The 21,581-nt window shown below is 33.6% G+C and overlaps 1 protein-coding gene and 4 non-coding genes across 5 annotated transcripts; all 5 read right to left on the bottom strand.

Annotated features, from left to right (window-relative positions):
- Positions 1–826: 826 nt before the first annotated feature.
- Positions 827–4,003, bottom strand: LOC113347570 (40S ribosomal protein S3-3-like). Its single transcript, XM_026591247.1, has 6 exons — positions 3,859–4,003; positions 3,595–3,742; positions 3,305–3,476; positions 2,256–2,310; positions 2,029–2,160; positions 827–1,235 (listed from the first exon to the last, which is right to left on the bottom strand). Exons 1-6 carry the CDS (start codon positions 3,886–3,888, stop codon positions 1,032–1,034), a joined length of 741 nt encoding a protein of 246 aa, XP_026447032.1. The 5' UTR covers positions 3,889–4,003; the 3' UTR covers positions 827–1,031.
- Positions 1,503–1,593, bottom strand: LOC113354809. Its single transcript, XR_003362022.1, has one exon. It is a non-coding gene; the product is annotated as a small nucleolar RNA Z101 (small nucleolar RNA).
- Positions 1,676–1,759, bottom strand: LOC113354832. The gene has a single exon (XR_003362041.1). It is a non-coding gene; the product is annotated as a small nucleolar RNA Z102/R77 (small nucleolar RNA).
- On the bottom strand, positions 1,824–1,913 carry LOC113354820. The gene has a single exon (XR_003362032.1). It is a non-coding gene; the product is annotated as a small nucleolar RNA Z101 (small nucleolar RNA).
- LOC113354866 lies at positions 2,787–2,896 on the bottom strand. Its single transcript, XR_003362069.1, has one exon. It is a non-coding gene; the product is annotated as a small nucleolar RNA snoR100 (small nucleolar RNA).
- Positions 4,004–21,581: the final 17,578 nt, after the last annotated feature.

The raw sequence follows: 21,581 nt of genomic DNA, 5'->3' as shown, positions 1-21,581 counted from the left end.
CAGTAAACAGATTCAGTAAGCCGAACCGTTCATCAATGGTAGATTCGGCTCATAGATGTGAGCCGAACCTCAACCTGTTTCGCCGAACCATGATTCAAAAAACCTAACTTTTGATAATTGAGAGCTATAAAAGTTAGATTAAGTATAGGATATAAATGTACCTGTGTATTAGAAGAATTGGGTTCCTCATCAATGTATTCATTATCAGGATTTGGCTCATAAAAATCATCATCTTGAGTTTGTGTTTGAGCTTGAGTGGGTGTAAAATCATTCTCATAATCTAAGAAATCAGCCATTTCTGGATCATTGTTGTAGTTGATGTGTATTTTCCTAGGTTTTTTAGATGAATGATGACCCTCCTCATCCTCCATTGAATCAAGAATTAGAATTTTCTCACTTTCTCCTTCTCTTTCTTTCCTTAACTAAACCAAAACTTTGATTTTTTTTTTCCTCGGATTTTTCATCTAAACAACTATTATAATTCTGAAAATTATCTTAATCACTAAACAAAATATTTAATCACTAATCAAGATTATTAACACTAATACGGAAAGGGCAGATTTGCCATTAAAAAAAATTTGGATTAAGGGGTTATCTGATTTTGCTATTCAACAACCTTTTTTGTCTTCATTCAGTATGCCTTGAAAGATTTTGGTATGCCCAATATTATGGTTCAAACTGAAACCAACATGCATAAGCTGAAACCTAGGATTTTTTTGCGGAACTAGAGTTATCCTTCAGAAATAGATTTATCACCAAGGGAGAAAAAACGTGAAGAATAATCGAAGAATACCCTTTCTGGTGTTAAAAGTAGCCAAGGATCAAGTATTGAAAAGTTACAGTATCTAATAAAAAGATTAAGAAATAGCATAATTATCTCAATAAACTTGAAAAGGCTTCTCTGTAGTTTTCTACTACTTCACAAAATATCATTCAAACCCACATAAACTCAAAAAGTAATATCATTCAAAATCCTCTTTTGAGAAATTACAGAACTCACAAATCACTACAATCTAGAAACCACATCCAATTCAAGCAACCATCATTTGTGGTGGGACTACCATTTGAGGTGGTGGAATTTCAATTTCGGTAGGAGCCATCATTGAAGGCCTAACGAAGTCTTCTTCATCCTTAGGTTGGTGGATGGTAACAACATCAGGCAATGGAGTCATTGGACCATTCTTTCCTTTAGGATCCCAGTCCAACATGATCTTGACCTTGATACCAAGAACACCCTGCTCAACAAAAAACAGATGAACTTTTAAGTCAGAAGATGAAAAATATTCCCAGATATAAAGGTAATATCAAACTCTGCGTATAAAAAAAATGTAAAACTGAAAAATAGATGTTTTTAGAGACAACGGAGAGAATGAACAGATACAGCTGGTTATTACATTCATAGCATCATTTCGACAATCAAACCAATAGGCCACTATCAAACTCTTAACCAAAATGAAACCAACTATAGGAGAAAACGATAAAAAATAAACAAAGAAGAGATTTCAGGGCATCAGATCTCCAAGGTGTTAACATCAAAGAAACATTCAGACGCAAATTACCCATTTACATATAAATTTTCCTCATTTGCCCTTGAAAGTCAACCGCTAGACCAAACAGAACAAATCAAATGTTCGATTCCATTCCAATGAAAGACAACATAAAGAAAGTATGGAGAGAATGATCAGCTAGAGCTAATACATTTATGCCATCATTTCGACGATCAAACCAATAGGGAATTTACCTAATCATCACCTCATTCACTCCAATACTTGCAACCAAAATGAAAAAAAAAACAATAACAAATAAACAAAGAAGAGATTTATTCAGGGCATCAGATCTCCAAGGTGTTAACATCAATGAATATTCAGACGCAAATTACCCATTTACAAATATATTTTCCTCATCTGCCCGTGACATTCAATAGTTAAACCAAACCACAATTACCAGGAATAGTAAAGAGTTAAGAGAGTAGCAAAAGTAAAGAGTAAGAGAGTAACAGCAGAAAACAGCTGAGGTGTACAAACTGACCTGTCTAAGAAGGACGTGTCTAACGGCTGAGTCAATGTACTCGTTAACAGGCTGACCAGAAGAAATCATGTATCCATCCTTGAACTTCATTGACTTCGCACGAGCTGCCCTAAGCTTTCCACTCACAATAACCTGTATAACAATTACAAACTTGAAGTTTAATACGAAATCAAACAGAAAAGAGGGTAAAAGACTGGAATGCATGAAAGAATAGCAGCAGATTGTACCTCGCAACCCTTGGCACCACTTTCCATGACGAATCTCAAAACACCATAGCAGGCCCTAAAGCACAGAAATTCCAATAGCGATATAGAATGAGCTATATGATTCATAATCAAGCATCTTCAGAAAAAATATACTATTCAACAGCAAAGATACTTGTAAAAGCACTTTTCATTTAGTCATCTTCCGACACAAAGCGACACCAAACCTATTTGCATTACTGATAAGATCTAAGCATTTGAATATTGGAATTCTATGAACCATATAAAGCAGATGTTGGAAGGAATGTGGCTACCCGAGCTTACAAACATGAAATAAAGGCATCATGAACTAAATAGCTTGGAAAAGCATAATCCATATAGTCATCTTCCGACACAAAGTTGGTGCCATTTTTACCTATTTGCTGTATAGATGACATAAAGACGTGCATCGTATTATGGCATATACATCATGGAAACCCTATCATGTGTCTACAACAGTCATACAGATCAGGAATACAACTAATTCATAATCATAAATTCAGATAACAAAGAAGAAGATGTAGGTACATTTCCAGGCCCGCAAAATCAGAGCCAGAAGCATCAGAGCAAGCAGACATTAGTACCAATGTTCAATTTCCGTACACAGTACCATGCTTCCCTCATTATTTTCCGGAGCATCGGCTTAATTGTGCACAAATTACCAACACAGACACACCCATATTCCACAAAAACATACAACCACATTGCAATCACACAGACATGAGAAACCACAATCAAGTGAACTGAGACTTGAGACTTCACACAAAAACTCAAATTCATATTAACATGTAAATGGATGTAATTAGCAAACATTATGAACATGAGACTCAAATCAAAAGGATACCGATTTACCCACTTATTCACAACAAATCAAATTCATATATTATTGAGGTCATTTGTTTATTCTCAAAATTAATTCATGTCAATGGATGTAACTAGCAATTATTATAAAACATAAATCCAAAATTAAATCATACCAACACAGTAATTAAATCAAATTCATGTAAATAGATGTAATTAGCATAAACACACACCTACGAACAGCAAGCCCACCAAGAAGCTTGTATCTGAGAGACTCAGCTTGGGCAATAGCACATAAACCTCTGTTGTTAACCTTCTCAGCGTAAAGCTCAACACTGTTCTCAGGGAACTTAAACCTCTTCTGTACAACAGAGGTCAATTCTCTAATCCTCCTTCCCTTCTCACCTACACAAATCCAAAATCCAAAAATCCAACCAACAAATCAAATCCCTAAATCCATCAGATCTATACCAAAATAGACAAACAAAAGTTGATAAGAGTTGTAAGAGTATTGATTTCTTACCAAGAACATTTTGAGTTCTGGTAGCTCTGATGATGATTTCAGTCCTCATAGGTGTAACCCTAACTTCAACACCAGAGTAACCATCTTCAGCTAGTTCTCTTGTCAATACTTCGTTCAACTCAGCGAAGAACACTCCATCAGCAACGAACTGTAAATCAAAATCGAAACAACCGATTCAAACCTCTAACAAATCCCCAAAAATCAGAAAAAAAAATCAGAAGAAAAAAATGATGGAGGAACAGAGATTGAAGAAGGAGGATTTACCTTTCGTTTCTTACTCATTTGAGTCGCCATGATTGAAGATCTGTGAGTGGAAAGAAGACGAGAGCGACTTAGCTGCTCGTCTTTGAAAACCCTAAAAACTGCTGCTGCTGCTGTTGAGAAAGAGAGGAGAGATGATTAAGAAGTGGGATTTGGCTGAAAGAGATACATTTATACCTACGATAAAACCCATACCTCACAAAATCAGCCCGAATTTGTAATAGGGCCTGGATATAGGCTTTCACTGCTCTACAAAAAATTACCTTTCTCATATAGGCCCATATGGGTGTTTGGAAATCGTATTGGCACACACCATATGGTAGGGTAGATCCTACCGGATTGGTGAATCAGATAGTTGTTAATTTCGCTCGGACAGTGGACTCAACAAACATGAAAAATGGATAGGAAAATTTTCAAATTTGAAGGTTTATCTATTGCGACAAAATAAGGTATGCATGTTTTTTATTAAGCCATTCAACCGCGATTGAAGTAAAGATGTCAGTGACATAGTACTGTGACAAGGCGTTGGGTAGTTTGCACAACAGCTGCATATTAACGACCTTAAATTTTTTTCTTTAAAACTAGTCATGTGACAAGGCGTTAGGTAGGATTACCTCGTGTTTCCTCAATGATCAAGTTATGAAGAACTATGCAAGTTAGCATAATTTCGTTCCGTTCTTGAAGATCGAAAAAGCGACACCTCCTACAAACGATGGCGGACTTCCATTTCAAAATTTTAAATGCGCATTCAACATCCTTTGACAAAGTTATTTGTTGTATGTTAATATACTTCGTATCCTTTAAAGTCGGTCTGACTGTCGGTCTAAACTAAAGCAAACTGTTGTGGATAGACTATCCCTGCCAGATAATACCTCTGAGTGTAGTTATGACCATTGATGTTGAATTACAGTGTCGCACGAGCCCATGCTTAAGATTTTTATATGATAGCGATTTATGCAAAACATTAATGTCATTTTATGAACCCAAGTCCCAGAAGTCTAAAAAAAGCATGCCAAGTTCGACAATCATAAGCAATCGAAGCTTCCAAAACCACCGTCGATCTTGGGTAATGACCCCTTCCTTATACCTAGCAAAGCTCAAAAATATTCCTTTGAGTGGAGTTTTAAAAATCTTGATCAGAATACACACACATCCATCATTAAAATAATCATGTATCATCTTGTCGTGGTAAAAATGCCGCTCTTACCACGTCTTTTTTCTAGTAAAAACTTGTTCTCGCTAAGGACACTTAAGTATCATCCCTAAATGTAATTGCATCATAAAGTTTTGCCGCCTTGTAGCTTTATCTGACTCTTCATCCAACTGATGAAAATTTTGTAACTACATTTCTTGCTCTCCTTCGTTCAAGGTTTCATCTATTTCCATACCCTCTTCGGAAGATTCGACATCAGGATTCAACGTTGAAAACAAATTAAATTAACGGAAATCGAAAGGAAAATGATATGTATAAAGAAATTTGTGGTCTTTTTTGAGAGAATTGTGGTTGATTTAATAAGGAGAAAAATACATAGTCGTTGGAGGTAACCGTTGGTTGGCAAACTAGCCGTTGGTGGCTGAACCGACACTGTTTGGCAAAAAAATTATAGTCGATGGGCTTAAGTTGTGCCGAGTGATCCAATTTACGTCGCGCATCTCTAGTATTGTTTCATCTTGAGTTTTCCCATACGTTTGTTCATCCACGTGGTTGAGCAAGTTTTGTTATTTACAAATTCCTATAAAAACTGCCCTTAACTCTCCTCTCATCTACGATAGACTAAATATCCCCTTTAATATAATTATTATAGAAAGATTAACCTGCCAAGTGTTATATGATCCAGAAGCAAAATCAAGTTTGCAAATTGTGCATATGAAATGGCCACTTCCCTTCTAGGTTTACCAATTATATCTTTATAGAGGAAATATATCAGTTTGATATACCAAAGTAAGTCATGGTGAAGCATCAGTTTCTCCATCGCATTCGTTTATAAATGCCTTATTTTTTTGTTTTGTGATAATCCCCTCTTCACTATTCAAGCGCCACAAGCAATTAAGTGTTTTCAGAAAACCTACAGATGTACTCCAGGATCTTCCAACTATCTTGACACTGAAACAACAAGCCATATATATATATATATATCCCTACCATGAAACAAGTTTTGTATGATTTTTACGTGCCACGCCTTTCTCACGTTTCACTTGATATTGATAGGTTAATTAACATACGTAGAGGACAACAAATAGAGAGGTTGCCTCAATGATTTCTTTCTTGTTTCACTAGTTACAAGAAACAACAACGTATATACCATTTTGATTTCTTTCTTCATGAGCCACTTGCCGCTATAAGTTCATGATGATCCTCACTTGTCATGTATCATTACTACAAATTGTGTCTGTGAAAGTGTTTAACTAACATTATTATCTTTGAAAAGGGATTAAAATTGATAATGTGATAAGCGAAGAAAAAAAAAATCATTTAAGAGGAATTAAAATTTCAATAAAGGAGCTGAAACCCATTAGAGGTTTCTAACAGATGTATTTTGAGATGAAAAAAATACCAGTTGTTTGTTTTTTTTAATATCCATTTAGGTTATTGGCGGATTTTTTTCAAATAAATAAATAAAACAACCTAATGGCCATAATTCAACAATTTCCTTATATTTATGGCTACGATTTGTAGTGTCGACCTAAATGTAGAGAGAAAAATATGAATTTTGTAATTTTAAAGTTACTTGCAGCGAGATCGATACCTGGATGCCCTAGGCGCAAAATTGACATATAATCAAGATTTCAATATTTGTTATTCATGTGGCTAGACGTGGAATAAAAAACCTAGTCATAAACCAGTTAACTACCAAAATCCCATCCTATAGCGATGGATGCATACAATTTTAATGAAACAAAAAAAAAAGTTAGAATTTTTATCACACACAAAGAGAGTTTGACAAAAAAAAATTGGTTTATGGTCAAAAAAAACAATATAAAAATGATAAAAGACATAGCCTTGATCAAGATAAAAACCATGTTGACATGGTCTTTCTAATTGGAATTAGATAGTTAGGGTAAAATCTATCAGATGTAATTGAAATAATCTAAAGCTTGTATTTAACTGTTTTAACCAAAAAAAAGATATAAAAAAATTGGTTTGGTGTGAGGGTGCACCAAAACCGAACTAATATCAACAGTTTCACAAAACAAAAACCTTCCTAAAACCATATGATAAATGGCTCGATTCGATTCCCACTGTTTAAGGTTTTACGCAGTTCTATGACTGTGATACCATAAAAGATTTGTTTAATTCTCGGATGATTGTGGAAATGTTTCTAGAATGAAAATTGTGATTCGTTTTGCTTATAATGGCAAGTGGCTCATGAAGCAAGAAGGCGGAAAGGAATATATGATGTTGTTTCTTATAACTAGTGAAACAAGAAAGAAATCTTTAAGGAAACCTCTCTATATATGTTGTCATCTACATGTTAATTAACTTATCAATATCAAGTGAAATGTGAGAAAGTTGAGGCACGTAAAAATCATATAAAACTTATTTCAAGGGAAACATAGTAGGGATATGGCTTCTTATTTCAGTCTAAAGACAGACACAATCTTAAGTACATCTGTAGGTTTTATTGTGGTGCTTGAATAATGAAAAGGGCATTAGTATAAAGCTGGACAATAAGGCATTTAGACGCGACTATGATGGAGAAATTGATGGTTCACCATGACTTACTCTGGTATAGTAAACTGATGGATTTCCTCTATAAAGATATAATTGGTAAACCTGGAAGGGAAGTGGCCATTTCATATGCACAACTACAAAGTTAATGTTGTTGTTGGATTATATAGCACTTGGCATGTTATTCATTCAATTAGAAATAATTTATTATATGGGTGTATCTGGTCTACTGTAGACAATAGGGATTTAATGGAAGTTCTTATGGGAATTTATAAATAACAACATTTTCCCATCCAAGTGGATGAACAAATGCATGTTTTCTCTTTGGGAAAACTCAATCTGCGACAACACAATGTACGCGTAGCGTAAATTGGGTTACTCCACACAAGTTAATCCCGTCAGGGGAGTAAATTTCGTCGAGCAATGATGGTTCAACCACCAACGGTTACCCACCATTTTCTCCCATAAAATCACAACTCTCTTTATACATATAAAATTTTTATCAATTTCAGTTAATTTAGTTTGCTTTCAACCATGATCCTGATTTAGAATCTTTGGAAGAGAATATGGAAATGGATGAAACCTTGTACAAAGGATAGCAAAAAACATATTTAGAGTTTTTCATCAGTTAGATGAGGAGTCAAATGAAGCTAAAAGGCGGCGAAACGTTATGATGCAATTACGTTCAGTAATGATACTTAAGTCGTAATAGTGAAAAAAAAGTTCACTAGAGACGGAAGTAGTGAGAGGGACATTTTTACCACGACAAGATGATGCATGATTATTTTAATGACAAATATGTGTATATTCTGATTAGAATTTTCAAACTTAACTTCATTGAGTATTATTGAGCTTTGCCAGGTATAAGGGGTTATTACCCGAAACCGCCAGTTGTATAGGAAGCTTCGGTTGCTTATGATTGACGGACTTGGAATGCTTTTTTGGACTCCGGGTTTGAAAATCAATGTTTTGCATAAATCACCGTTGTTTGAAAATCTTAAGCATGGGCTCACGCCACACTGTAATTTCACTATCAATGGTCATGACTACACTCAGGCATGTTATCTGGCAAGGAAAATCTATCTGTAATGGTCTACTTTAGTTCAGACCTACAGTCAGATCGACTTTAAAGGGTAAGTAGTATATTAACATGAAACAAATGACTTTGATAAAGGATGTCAAACACACATTTGGAGTTTTGAAATGGAAGTTCGCCATCGTTTATGAGCCGTGTCGTTTCTCGATCTTCAAGAACTAAACGAAATTATGTGAACTTGCATAATTCTCCATAACATGGTTATTAAGGAAACACAACGTGATCCTACCTGGACTAGTTATGAAAAAGAAATTTTAAGGCCTAATGTTGGAGTTTTCATGGTCGTCCTGCAAGAAAATATAGTCTTGCAAATGATAATATTCAAAATCGGGGCCACTTTTGAACGACTTAGACAAGATCTGGATGTTCACCTTTGGGCTGGGAAAGGAAATATATGTGCTAGCCAAGACAATTGAATTTTTGTTATATTTTATATATTTAAATGAGTTAATGTAACTCGAAAGAAGACTTAATAAAGTGGGACTATTTAAATTAGGTGATCAGTTAAAAGTTAATACATTTAATTTTGCGTAAAAATCACATTAAAACTAGTACCTTAAATTATTGCATTTGAATTTAAACTAGCTAGTACGTTTAGTTTTCAAACTCAAATAAAACTTAGCTACTAGCTACATTGAAGTAGAATCATTTAATCAAGGTGATATTCCTTTTCTTGTGCTTCAACATAGGCATCGTCATCCTCATACTGGCAAGTTGTGGATTATGTTATTCACTCAATTTTTGTCCTACCTTATCCGCTTCCCTTTCCCATGACATACATTGTCGTGGGGTCCTTATTGAAGCGTTCATGAAATGATTTTTGTTCATGTTAAAATCCATGTAACGTTGTTCTCGTGAAAGATAACTTTTTCGAAATTTCCTTATCACCAAGTCTCGCTCTGCTGATCTAGCTAATCTGCTTGACGATATTCTCTATGTACTCAGCATAATTAAACTGAGTTATTAAACCAGATACAATTTTTTGAGCTTTTTCTCTTGTTGCTTTTGTATCTTTTTACCCCTTCCTTATCTTGTTTTAGTATTGCTATGAATATGGAGATTATAATTGCGATGATCCTGACTATAGTTGGACATTCATTATTAGGTGGGGCTGAAGTTGTTTTTTATGAGAGACCTGGTGTATTATTCTGAAATTCATGCGAAATAGGACCATATGGGGATCTTGTTGGCATTTTATTATCTTTCAACACGTATGATTTAAATATGTTAAGCACCTTCAAAATGTTGAAACAACTTTCGCATCGGAATCCAGTTTTATGGGTTCTTTGCTATTCTTTTAGACATTTTTCTTTCTTACAACTTTCGCACCGCTGACTCTCTAATGATGTATATACTCGTGTCGTGCATTGCTATAATGACATTTTTTTAGTGTTGCTTGTTGATTTATGAGCATTGACTAATAACCGAGGAGGGAACTGGGTGGAAGTAAAAGGAGACAAAAAAAACAATGATATTATAAAAACTTATATTTTTATTTAAAATATATTTTCTGTTTCCTTTTCATAAAGTGTCCCCTTTCTCTCAACCCTCATTATATTTTTTTTCTTCCACCGAATTGGTCAATGGTACGTTTCAAACAAGCAATTACTTTTGGGAGTCAAATCTCTTGCTTATTACTAATTGGTTAATTTTTTCTTTAGTAAATGAGTTTAATCAAGAACAGAAAAATAAGTAAGTTATGAACGTTAATTGAAATTAAATCAGGCATACTTGTATAAAAATCTATCGATCATATGCCTTATATACCATTTATAAAGAATCCTTCTCTTTTTTTTTTTAATTTTTTCTCAAGTAAAATGAAAGTGATGTTTCTTCTTTTATGATTGATCTTGTTCAATTTGGATCTTTCATCTTGGTTCAACTTTTGTGTTTGACCTTGATTCACTATGAATACTAGATCCTGATTTAATTTTGTGTTTATTTTGATCCAGTTTGGATTTGATCTTGATTTAATTTTTTGGTTTATTCTTTTTTTCTTTTTCTTAAGCCATGATAGGTTTCATTATTCAAATAAGAAAAGACAATCCTAGAGCGAAATAAAAACAAACATAATAGTTAGCACTAATTAGATAAGCCCAAAGCGAAAACTAAATAGACAGTCATATAAGAAGTTACTAATAATAATAGTAATTAAAATACTAAATCAACCTAAAACTTCCTAATAATGAATATATCAAAACAACTTGTGAACAAACAGGACTCTGTAACCATTGTCCACTAAATTTGTTTCCTCAAAAATATCTAATGCAACCATTTTTATTGAATTTCTTTACTCAAAACCTTGTAATTGGATCATTTAAATCAGGAGAATCAGTTTCTCTGGCTACATTTGTTTTTGATTTGAAGGTGGCTGGCAATAAAATTGCTTTCCCTTGTAGACTGACTTGATCTGATAGCATTGGATTGGTAAAATGATTATTATAGAAAGCTCATGATGTCTCTAGAAAGACCACAAAGCTGCGTTGAGCCATAGATGTTATCATAAGTAATGTTTGACGATTTACATTGTTCAAAATACTTACTGTGTTTTAACAATCTGGAATAATTCAGAAGCTTGGTATGGATTTGCTCTGAGCTTTAAAAAAGCATTTTTGAATTGCTTTCATTCCATGAAACATGAGATCTTCAACCCTTGATGAATCTTCAGAAGCAGTATCTACAACTCGTTTATCCTGACCACTTATAACAATATTCCAACAACTTTGATGCTGGGTTTATTCTTGATTCTAATTGGAGGAAAAAATTTCTGAGGATAAATAGGGAAACGTATTGCCATTTATTCGTCTAAAAACTATTTGAATATTGTGTCCTTAATTGTATAAATCTCCAAGTCGTGTCGTAATCCGAGGTGACCACAAAGATGAATTGAATATTAAATGACAATGTATGTTCACATAAGATGATATTACAAATTAAAAATAAAAAATTATTTAAATATATATAACAAGATCTCTAGATAAATAATATATAGTCAAACAAGATATGAGCTATTGTATTATCTCTTAGGTTTAACTCTATAAATAAGAGTTCAGTATAAATGTAATACCATCTTAGAAAGTTTTTAAGATCATAATACGAGATTTCGTCCTCATCCGTAGATGTAGACCATTAGTGCCAAACCGCATTAATATTTGTCTCTTCAATTATGATTTTGGTATATGTAGTTTATTTAATCTTATTTATCTCCGATTTGTTTTTATCATTTATAATTAACGTTATTGTTTTATGTTGTCAGTGGCCTATCTTAGTTTTGGTCTACATATCGAAATCTAAGAGAATTCTCTTCTCATTTAAATATTTGCAGTAGGTAATCTCCCCATTTTACTTAGTAGAAACCCTAGATATCGTCTCTCTTCATTTTACTACTTAGTGAAATCCTATGTAGCCATCAACCAATCTTAAATGTCTAAAACTCATGGAAAGAACATCTTTACATCCCCTCTAAAACACTACAAACACAATATATGGTAATACAAAAATATGATTTGTCTTTCAAAGCATAAGTTTTATTAACATGTTTCTTTTGGTGATGCGACTTATGTGAAACAATGTTTAATAAGTGGTTGAAGATATTCACAAGTTTTTTTTTTAGGTAAATGAATTACATGGTACATTGTCTAGCATCTTAGTTTCTTATAACTTATTCTTTTCTGGGTCTAAACTTCTGATTTTCAAAAAGAACATTGGGGCCAATCAAGTTCCTCTATTCTGAATTTCGAAAAACAATAACCAGATGGCATGATGAGGAATCAAGCTGCTTCTACAGAGACGAAACTATGTTGTAACTGTGGTAAAATTAAAAGGTTAGGAAAGAAAGCAGTGGAGGCGGTTACTAATTAAACTAAATGTTATAATAAGGTTTTAAGCTGGAAATTCAGGGGATGAACATGTTACTGTAACGACCCTCAAGCTCGTCAACGCTGTTTGACTGGTCTAGATGTGATCAAGAGACGATTAAGCCGTGAATGACTTGATTAGTTAACGTTGATTCTAATTAATATAAATTAATCTAGCAATAATTTAGGTACAAAACTAGTATCACTAGATAGATCTCAAAAATTTATGCGAAATAGAATACTCGAACGTGTCATTCTAATACCGGACACAGAAGATATCATCATATTAGTGTGAGGGGTAAAATAATAATTTTGTCTTAGACCAACTTGGCTGCCCTTATCCTTTCTGGGCGCCTTAATAATTTTCCGTGGTCTTATTCCTTCACCGATCGAAGAGAAAATCATTTTCTCTTTTCATCTTTTCTTTCCTTCTTCTTCCCTGTTCTTCTCTTCTCCTCTCTGTTAATCTTAATTTCGAAGATTTGAGCGAGTTTTCTGTCTGAGCGATTCATCTCAAGTTAGTATCATGTTGTATTGTGGGAGGAGGCGATGCTGTTGTTGTTGATTGGGTTATGGAAGAAGCAGAAAAGGGTAAGCTAATCTAGGGTTTCGAATTGACTAACGTTTCTTTATGGAATCGTTTTGTTTTGATTGTTTATAAATGGGTTTGATCTTAATTGTGGTGTAGATGGTTCTATAAGGTTTAATTTTAGTTTCTCTAGGAAATTAGTTTCACAGGTTAGGGTTTTCAGTGAATTAGGATGAAGATTAGGGTTCCTGAATTGGGTATTTCAGATGAGGATGATGAACTGGGAAGTGGTGATTGAAGTTGGGATATCAATTTATGGTTTTACAGAGAAGAAATAGAAATTAGCGTTTGGATTCTTGATTTGGGAATCAACTGAACTGTTTTAGTGGAAAGATAAATTGGTGAATTTAGGTTGATGTTTGTGATGATCTTAAGAAGATGATGAAGATTGAGTCATTGTCTTGGCTTGAAGCTGTGAAAGGGATATTTTGATTCAGCTGAATGGTGATGCTGGTTGTGTTAATTGGGAAGTGTTGTATCTAGAGATAGTGGTTGATATTGTATTGAGATTGCAGGTGTGGTGAACTGATGTTGGGCGTTTTGATGGTGTTGGTCTTAACTGGGGTTGTGTACTAGTTAAATAATAAAGAATTGAAGGATGTTCTTGAGCTACAAAATTGGTGCTGAACTGTGAGAGTTGCAGGTGAATCGTGTGGCCTGAATTAAAGGTTAGATGCATGATCTAGGAATGACATCATGGTGGTGGATATAGCTGGAGTTGTAATTGTAGATGTAAATGATTGTACTGAGTTACAAGTCAGTGGTGGTTAGCTGAAGAAATGAAGAACTGGTGATGATATATATTTGAATGGAAGTAGAAATTGGTGGATATGAATGGATGGTTTGGTTGAACAAGAATTGCAGATTAAGGATTTTGTTTGTAATGATGATAGTGAAGTTAGAGATGAATTGGGGTTGTTGCTGTGGCTATTGGAATTGATGCCATCTAGTGAATATTGCGGTTAGAGTTATCCAATGTTAAACGGGTGTTAATGGTGATGAAATTGAATGGTTTGTTGTACAGGAAGTGTAGAGACTGATGAGGTTTATTTATGTTGGTGGCCTTGGAATGTTGTAGTAAAATGCGATTGAATGAAGAGAAACGAACTGTTAGTGGTGGTATACTCAGGTTCAGGGGTTGTTGGAGCCGTAACTGTGATTATTGGGCTGAGTATGATCTCAACTGAAGTTGCAAGTGTTATGAATGAGGTTGGTGGTGTTATTGAACTGGCAGAAGACTCGGAAGAATATTTTTTGAACACTGATTTGTCGTCTTGAGCATATTTGAAGTTGAGTTGGGTGGTGTATAGGAATTAGAAATGGTGATTATAGTATTTGAACTGAATCAAGGAAGTGGTGTTTTGCTTTTGTATATTTGCTAAGAGAGTTAGATTTTCTCTTGATCTTGATGTGTTGTTTTGCATCATTTTAGTCTTGGCAGGTTAGGTGTTGCACCTTGTTTGTGCATTAGTGTTCTTTGGCCTGACCATTGGCTCTGGCCTGTGCAAAGGCTTTGGCCTTGAGCTTTTCAGCTCAGTATGAACCTGACTGACTTAGATTACCCTGACTCAGATATCTGAGTGAGTTGAATCGTTTTGACTCACCGAGTTCCCTATCTTGACCCGAGTTGAATCAGTTGACCGATTTGGACTCGACCAATTGACTTTGACCATTTGACCTGGACGTTGATTGTTAGTTGACCCTTTAACTGTTAGAGACCGTTAGTTGACCCGGGTGGACAGGGCCTTGTGTATTGGGCCGAGTTTAGTAGTCTTGAACTTAGAGTTAATTAGTTTTATTATCTTGTTGAATTGGACCCTCATGGTCCGAATTAGCTTTAGGTTCCTTCTACAAAGTTGTAGATATTTAGAAGACATGTCTAATAGACTATAGAACCAACCTAATTGAAATAATAAACCTTAGATGTGCTAAAGATAGATAATGAAAGGTGTAGAACCATAAATGGTCTTAGAACAATTAGATAGTTCACTTAGTCTATAACTAGAGAATTGTATGAGATTATGATATGAGCCTTGTATGAGCCTTTTGGGAAACCTTTAGAGTGATTGTGTACTTAACAGTTAATCTGTATTAACAACGATTGATTCAAAGGATGAATTAATGGATTATGGATCTCAAGGTATGCGAGGCTTGTCATCAAAAGAGGTGGGAATCGATAACGAACTCTCTTATATTCATTATTGTTTTAAAAATCTATATCTTATGAAATGCATGCATATCTTTGTTAGTATATGATATGTGTATGCATGTATATATGTGTGTAATACAAACTAGTTTTATTTTACATTTTGGGATTGGGCTTGGATCTTTAGAAACAACTGATATATGTGTTTTAGGAATATTTACTTATTTTTAAAAGTGATTCTTTCCATTGACTGGAAAGTGGTTACAATCTTTACTTATTGTTAGCATGAAAGGGAGAAAGTTTCCTTTTGATTGGTGTGTGATGTGGTTGACCAAAAGTTATATCTATATTTATGCGCTAAAGGAGTGAAAATTGTTGCCAACTAATAAACTAATAGGTGTGTACTCGTGTCACTGAATATTATTTTCCCTATTTCTGTACGGGAAACGCATGTCTCATACATGAATGTTTACTGTTTCTTTCAAAATCTATTATATTATGTTTTGGTGTTTAGAGAGAATGATGTTGAGAATCTTATATAAGATTATTGGATTTACGCGGGGACGATGAAGGGGGCTCTCCACTGTGTAAGCACTTCGATCGGATATAATGTTGTTACCATTAGATATCTTTAGATACTTGATATGTAGAGTGCGCGTAGAATAAGGTACTGGTAAGGTACATATCGTTTATGACTTGAGGACGGAAACCTCATGGGCGCTTTAATGATCATTGAAGAATCCGCAACAGCCATGCCTTGCTACTCTGAAGGAAGATGTCGCTCAACTATTATTTATGTTGTGAATGTGTGCCGGCTTAATGGTTGGTAGAACTTTATATTTCAGTACAACTTATTATTTTAATAAGCTTTATCTGTTTTTCCGCGTTTTATCGTTTTTAGCAAAACATGCATTGTCTTTAAATCATTCTTGTGATTACTCGAAAGTTAGTTGTTATTTATACTGGGCACCCTTCGGGTTGATGTGCTCACCCATTCCTACTTTCAGTTTTAGAGACAGATCAAGATGTGAACGTGGCAAAGAAAGCTTCGAGGAGTTGGTTAGCTTCCGATATGTTTTATTTTGTGTTTATATTCTATTTGTAAACCAACTCACTATTAAATATGTGTCATTTGAGAGGAGTTCTTGTATTTATTTCAGAGAGGGTTTAGATTTGGGTTAATCTTTGTTTAGAACTTCTTTATTAGTGTTTAAATAGATGTATTAGATCGTTAGTGCCTCATTTTATAGTTAATCTTTTGGATTAGTCAGCTGTTAGCTTAGGGGGCACTACAGTTAATTCCAACGACAGAGATGAAACACTGAGACAGAGAATTAGGCGGAAGCATAGGCAGAAAAGACATAAGTATCAACCAACTCTGAGTTCCGTACTAGATCATAGTGTAGTCTAGATCCAATGAAGATAGAGTTGCAGAAAGACGCAATCCAAAGATCAGTAGGGCGCACATTAAAAAAAACATAACATGACCTGCGGATGATTCTGGTTGCGTGATCCAATTGCAAAGTCTTTCAAGAGAAAAACAATCTCAAGAAAAAATAATGGCACCTCTGGACTGCATCAAGCCAAGGAGATGTTTGGCATGCTTCTTTAACGGGACAATCAACACATTTCCTTACTATTTTTCCAGCAACATAACCAATCTGATGCTGATATGAAGCTGCACCTATGGGTCCAACCATATTTAACCTTGTTTCCATAGACATCACATCACTTATGCTGATATTCATAAGTGACTTTAATATGTTTATAATCTTCTAAATTTACTTTTCGCGAGATCACAAAACTTGTTAGTTTTCTCAACCATCACTTATGTTGATATTCATAAGTGATCTTTAATATATTTATAATATTCTATATGCACTTTTCGTGAGATCACAAATCTTGTTAGTTTTCTCAACTGACAGTCATTTAAGCACTTCTCTTTTCAAATAAATCAAATCTCTGGGAAAATTATTATTAATGAAATTACTTGACATTTCCGGCAATTCTCCAATCAATTTGTTATACTTCCCTAATCTTCCTCGTCCGGATGTAGTATTTTCTGTCATTTTCCAACTTCTTTATTTAATAATATATACATTTAAATCATATCTAAACAACCAGCTCACTGTTGAACCAACTTTTCTAGTAGTTAGGAAAGTAAATTTTGCTTCCTCGAGCACCAATAAGCAACATTAATGTGTTGAAATATATCACTCAATTCATTAGACTTATTATTCCACACATTGTCCAATAATGTTAAAATCGTTATATAAATCATACATACATGATAAAGTCCAATGAAAATATGTAATAAGTAAAAAAAAATGAATTAGTTATTAATAGTTTGGCCAACGACTTGACCTGGCAGTCAATTATGAATCCGTATACCATCCATTGATATTTTAAAAGTTGGGTATCAAACAAACTGAGTACCATCAATGAAATGTCTCATTATTTATATCTTTGTTCCATGTATACAAAACATAATATTTAAACCGCATAATATTGCTTTGAGAATGTGAAAGATAATATAAACTATCATTGTATTAAAAACACCATAAATGCCTTAATATATTATAAACATCAGTACCTCAGTTGAATGAAGTTAGAGTTCTGATTTTGGATTAAGAATAACTTAAACATGCTCTAAAAGATTGTTTGATTTTTCGAAATTCAACTTACAAATAATTATAGGAAATCAACACACTATTTACTAATAAATCTTGCTATAAGAAAATCTTTCCCTTGCATATAACATTAGAGAAAGATATTAAAGTATGACTTACAGATAAATCTATAAGAACAATGACATGTACGTTTTTCACCCATTTCTAAGAGGGATGAGGTGAGTTTTGATGGGGCTTTCGAAGAGTTGACCTATGGGGTTTCATTCTATCTAGTACCATGCTCCATTCAAGAATAACCTAATTAGATTGTTAAAAGTATGAGCTTTCTATAACTGTCTGATTCATTTATTCATGCAGGGAGACAATCACAAAGTAAATTAAGAGGAATTAAAACTTCAATGAAGGAACTCAAACCCATTACAATAACTCCCCCATTAGAGGTTTCTAACTGTTAGTATTTTCAGATGAAAAAAATAACGGTTGTACTTTTTTTTTTTGAAACTATGCATTTAGATTTCCAACAGATTTGTTTTCAAATAAATAAAATAACCTATAATGTCCATAATAATTAATGTTCCTATATTTATCGCTAGGATTTATATTGTCTACCTAGATGTAGGGAGAAAACTATGAAATTCGGAATTTTAAAGTTAGTTGTAGCGAGGTCGATACCCGGAGGACCTAGGCCCAAAATTTACATATAACCTAGATTTTGGTATTTGTTATTCACACGACTAGGTGTGAAATCAAAATCCTATCCATAAACCAGTTAACTACCAAATCCCAGACCTTCGGCCATGAGCCGTACCAATTCAACGAAACCGCTTGCCTCTAGGACCTTGATCCTAAAAAAAATCTATCTATGAATAGGACAAAGTGAAAACCATTTTTCATTAGCGGATACTATCAGAGAACAGTTCAAGGCGGACATAAATAAAGTTGATTGTACTTTATCGATTGACGAAATACAAAATTCATATTTGTCAATTGAACACTATGATATTAATTACATATCAGATTGACTCGCGGATGTTTTTTTTAGGTACGACCTAGCCGTGGAACAAAAAATCTGAATTTTTTGAATTTCAAAGTCAATTGTAGCTGGGTTATTTCGACCTATACGTAGAAAGAAAACTCTGAAATTTTAGGTTTTCAGAGTCACTTACTATAAGGGTTTGTTAGGTATCGACCTAGATATAACACGAAAATTCTGAAATTTCAAAATTTCATAGTCAATAACGGCTAGGTTTGGCTACTCCAAACTCAGTAGTAAGCTAAATATTCTGAAACATGTTTATTTTAATTTTTATCTAGAATAAATAGATAACTTAAATCACTCAAATACATTCCTTCACGCTTAACTAATAACTATAACTTAAAAAAATGAAATGTCAAAAAAATCCTTAACCGTGCTAAAAATCCATAACCAAATACTATGATAAAATCATAACTCAAAGATGTTAAAAATTCATAACCAACCACCACTAAAAAGTTATGAAAAATCATTCATGAGTACGGACATGACCTCATCCACGGGAATGTCCACCTCGAGCTCTTTTACTTTGTTCACGAGTACAACCACCACCTCGACTTCGAGCTTGTTAAAAAAATGTTTTACACAAATTGTTAACAAAACGTATAGATTGTATAAGGATTTTCCATAAGGTTCCCGAACGAAAATGTTGGTGGTCTACTAGTTATCCCCTTCTTTTCACACTGGCTTCGAATTTCGGTTTTTATGGAGCAACCACTAGACCAACGTTTGTTTCGACATTATCTTCTTATTTCTATTTTTTTTATTTCTCTAGTTCTTCGTTCTCTTGATTTTGTGGTTTAAAAATCACATCTGCATCTTCACTCTCTTTTTCTTTTGGTCCACCAATGACAAGTGCACACTTATTCCTTTGTTGTTCACCTTATGAAATATTGTTACGAGGGGTTAAAGTCTAATGATGTGATGTTGTGGTGTTACATCTTAGGAATTTTTATTCTTTTCCTTTGGTGGATTCCTAATTATGTTAAGAAACGTGTTCAATATATATAACAAAGCTAAAAAATTTACACATCAAAACCACCTACCGCTGGGTATCAATAATACAACCTAGCCATAAAAATATAAGTAAACTTTTGAACTTCCAGATCACATACAACTAGGTTTTCAACATAAATACCTAGCAGTAAATTAAACATCGCTACCATGTATTTTGACGGTTAAGAAAAACTATTTACGACTAGAAGTTTTGTGAAAAAAATTAGCCACATATATTTACGGCTAGAAAATACCACTTACGACTAGGATTTTTGTGTCAAAAATAAGTTTTTGGAAAACCCAAAACCGCTAGGAGATCATCATTTTTTACCCGTAAAATTCAGCAATCACTCACGACTTGGAATTCATCATTTTCTAGGCGTGAAATTCGACAATTACTAACTTATAACTAGGAGTTTATCAACACCTATCCCTGGAAGGGTTTTACATCTAGGAAATTCAGACTTAACCTAGTCGTTGAAGCAACTGAACCTGAAATTGAATTTGAAATTGAACAAACTTAACCTTTTTAAGAAATCGACATCAAAAAAAAATATTGGTTTTTTCGATTCTTACTTAAGAAAAGTCGTTGTTGGATGATTAACTTGTTATTGTGGTTTTCAATTAAGTTCTCGATTGATAAATTCTTCATTTTGTTGTTGTATATGATCGGTTGGTTCTTCATGATTTCTTCTTTACTTAAAGCATGTAATTCGACGTTGGGATTTTGAGTCCTACATCTTTTATAATTCTTCGTCCGCCTAATCTTCTCTTGCATAAATTATAATGGACAACGAATAATTCTTAGAATTAACGATGAATGGTCGACGATTTTATTTGAAAAAAAGAAAGAAAAAAAGAAGAATAAACGAACAAGTTTTAATAAGGGGAAGAATAAATGTTTAAGGTTTATGTTTTTAGATAATAATAGTTTAGGTTTATAATTAATGGAGAAGGATAATACTGTAACACAAACTTATCGAGTGGTAACTTAAATATTTTATGTGCATTAGGATACCCCTTATCCCTCGGCTTATATAATACAATCTTATAGGAGAACTTCTAGATTTTGAGGAGACCTTACAAAAATATATATTTCATATGGAGATGAGTTATCTTCCGCATGTCCCCTACTTACATGAAGAAGCAACCCCCAGATCTCATTATTCTTTAATTCATTTTAATATGTTTAAAGCTAAGGATAAGCATGATGATAGTGCATTTTACTTGGCTATGACCACATTACAGCATAGCCAACCTCTGCGTGCCATCTCTTTGCTATAATGTGGCTGTATGTCTTAGCTTGGCTTAAGAAGGTAATACATCTGTTCCCATTTTAAGCTAAGAAATTCCTGACTGAAACTTAGTTTCTGAATATTTATAGTAAAATATTTTTGTCAGAAAACTTAGTTTTTGAGTTTCTATATTAAAATATTTTTACGAATACTCAGATTTCGTATGTAAATATTTACAGATATTAAGTTTTTGTATGGTTTTTAATGAAAAAAATGAGAATTCATATTCAATTTTCGTTTTTTAATTTATTTATATTCCTAATTTATATTGGATTTAAATTCCTTCTCTTTTAACTCTTTTATTTACCATAATTTATTTTTCCCTGGTATCAATTTTTTTCTTAAAAAGTTTATTAAAATCTAACCAAACAAAATTTGGATTTTCTTTTTTAACCGAAATTGAGCTACCGTTAG

Source organism: Papaver somniferum, chromosome 2 (assembly GCF_003573695.1).
Source record: "Papaver somniferum cultivar HN1 chromosome 2, ASM357369v1, whole genome shotgun sequence".
Classification (NCBI taxonomy): domain Eukaryota; kingdom Viridiplantae; phylum Streptophyta; class Magnoliopsida; order Ranunculales; family Papaveraceae; genus Papaver; species Papaver somniferum.
The sequence above is the reverse complement of the archived record's forward strand: the minus strand, read 5'-3'. Positions and strand labels throughout refer to the sequence as shown.

Excerpts from the sequence above, each read along its gene's own strand:
- LOC113347570 (XM_026591247.1), bottom strand. The coding sequence starts at position 3,888 with ATGGCGACTCAAATGAGTAAGAAACGAAAG. Across the intron at positions 3,743-3,858 it reads AAATGAGTAAGAAACGAAAG|TTCGTTGCTGATGGAGTGTT; the intron begins GTAAATCCTCCT and ends TTTGATTTACAG. Across the intron at positions 2,161-2,255 it reads GTGGTGCCAAGGGTTGCGAG|GTTATTGTGAGTGGAAAGCT; the intron begins GTACAATCTGCT and ends ATTGTTATACAG.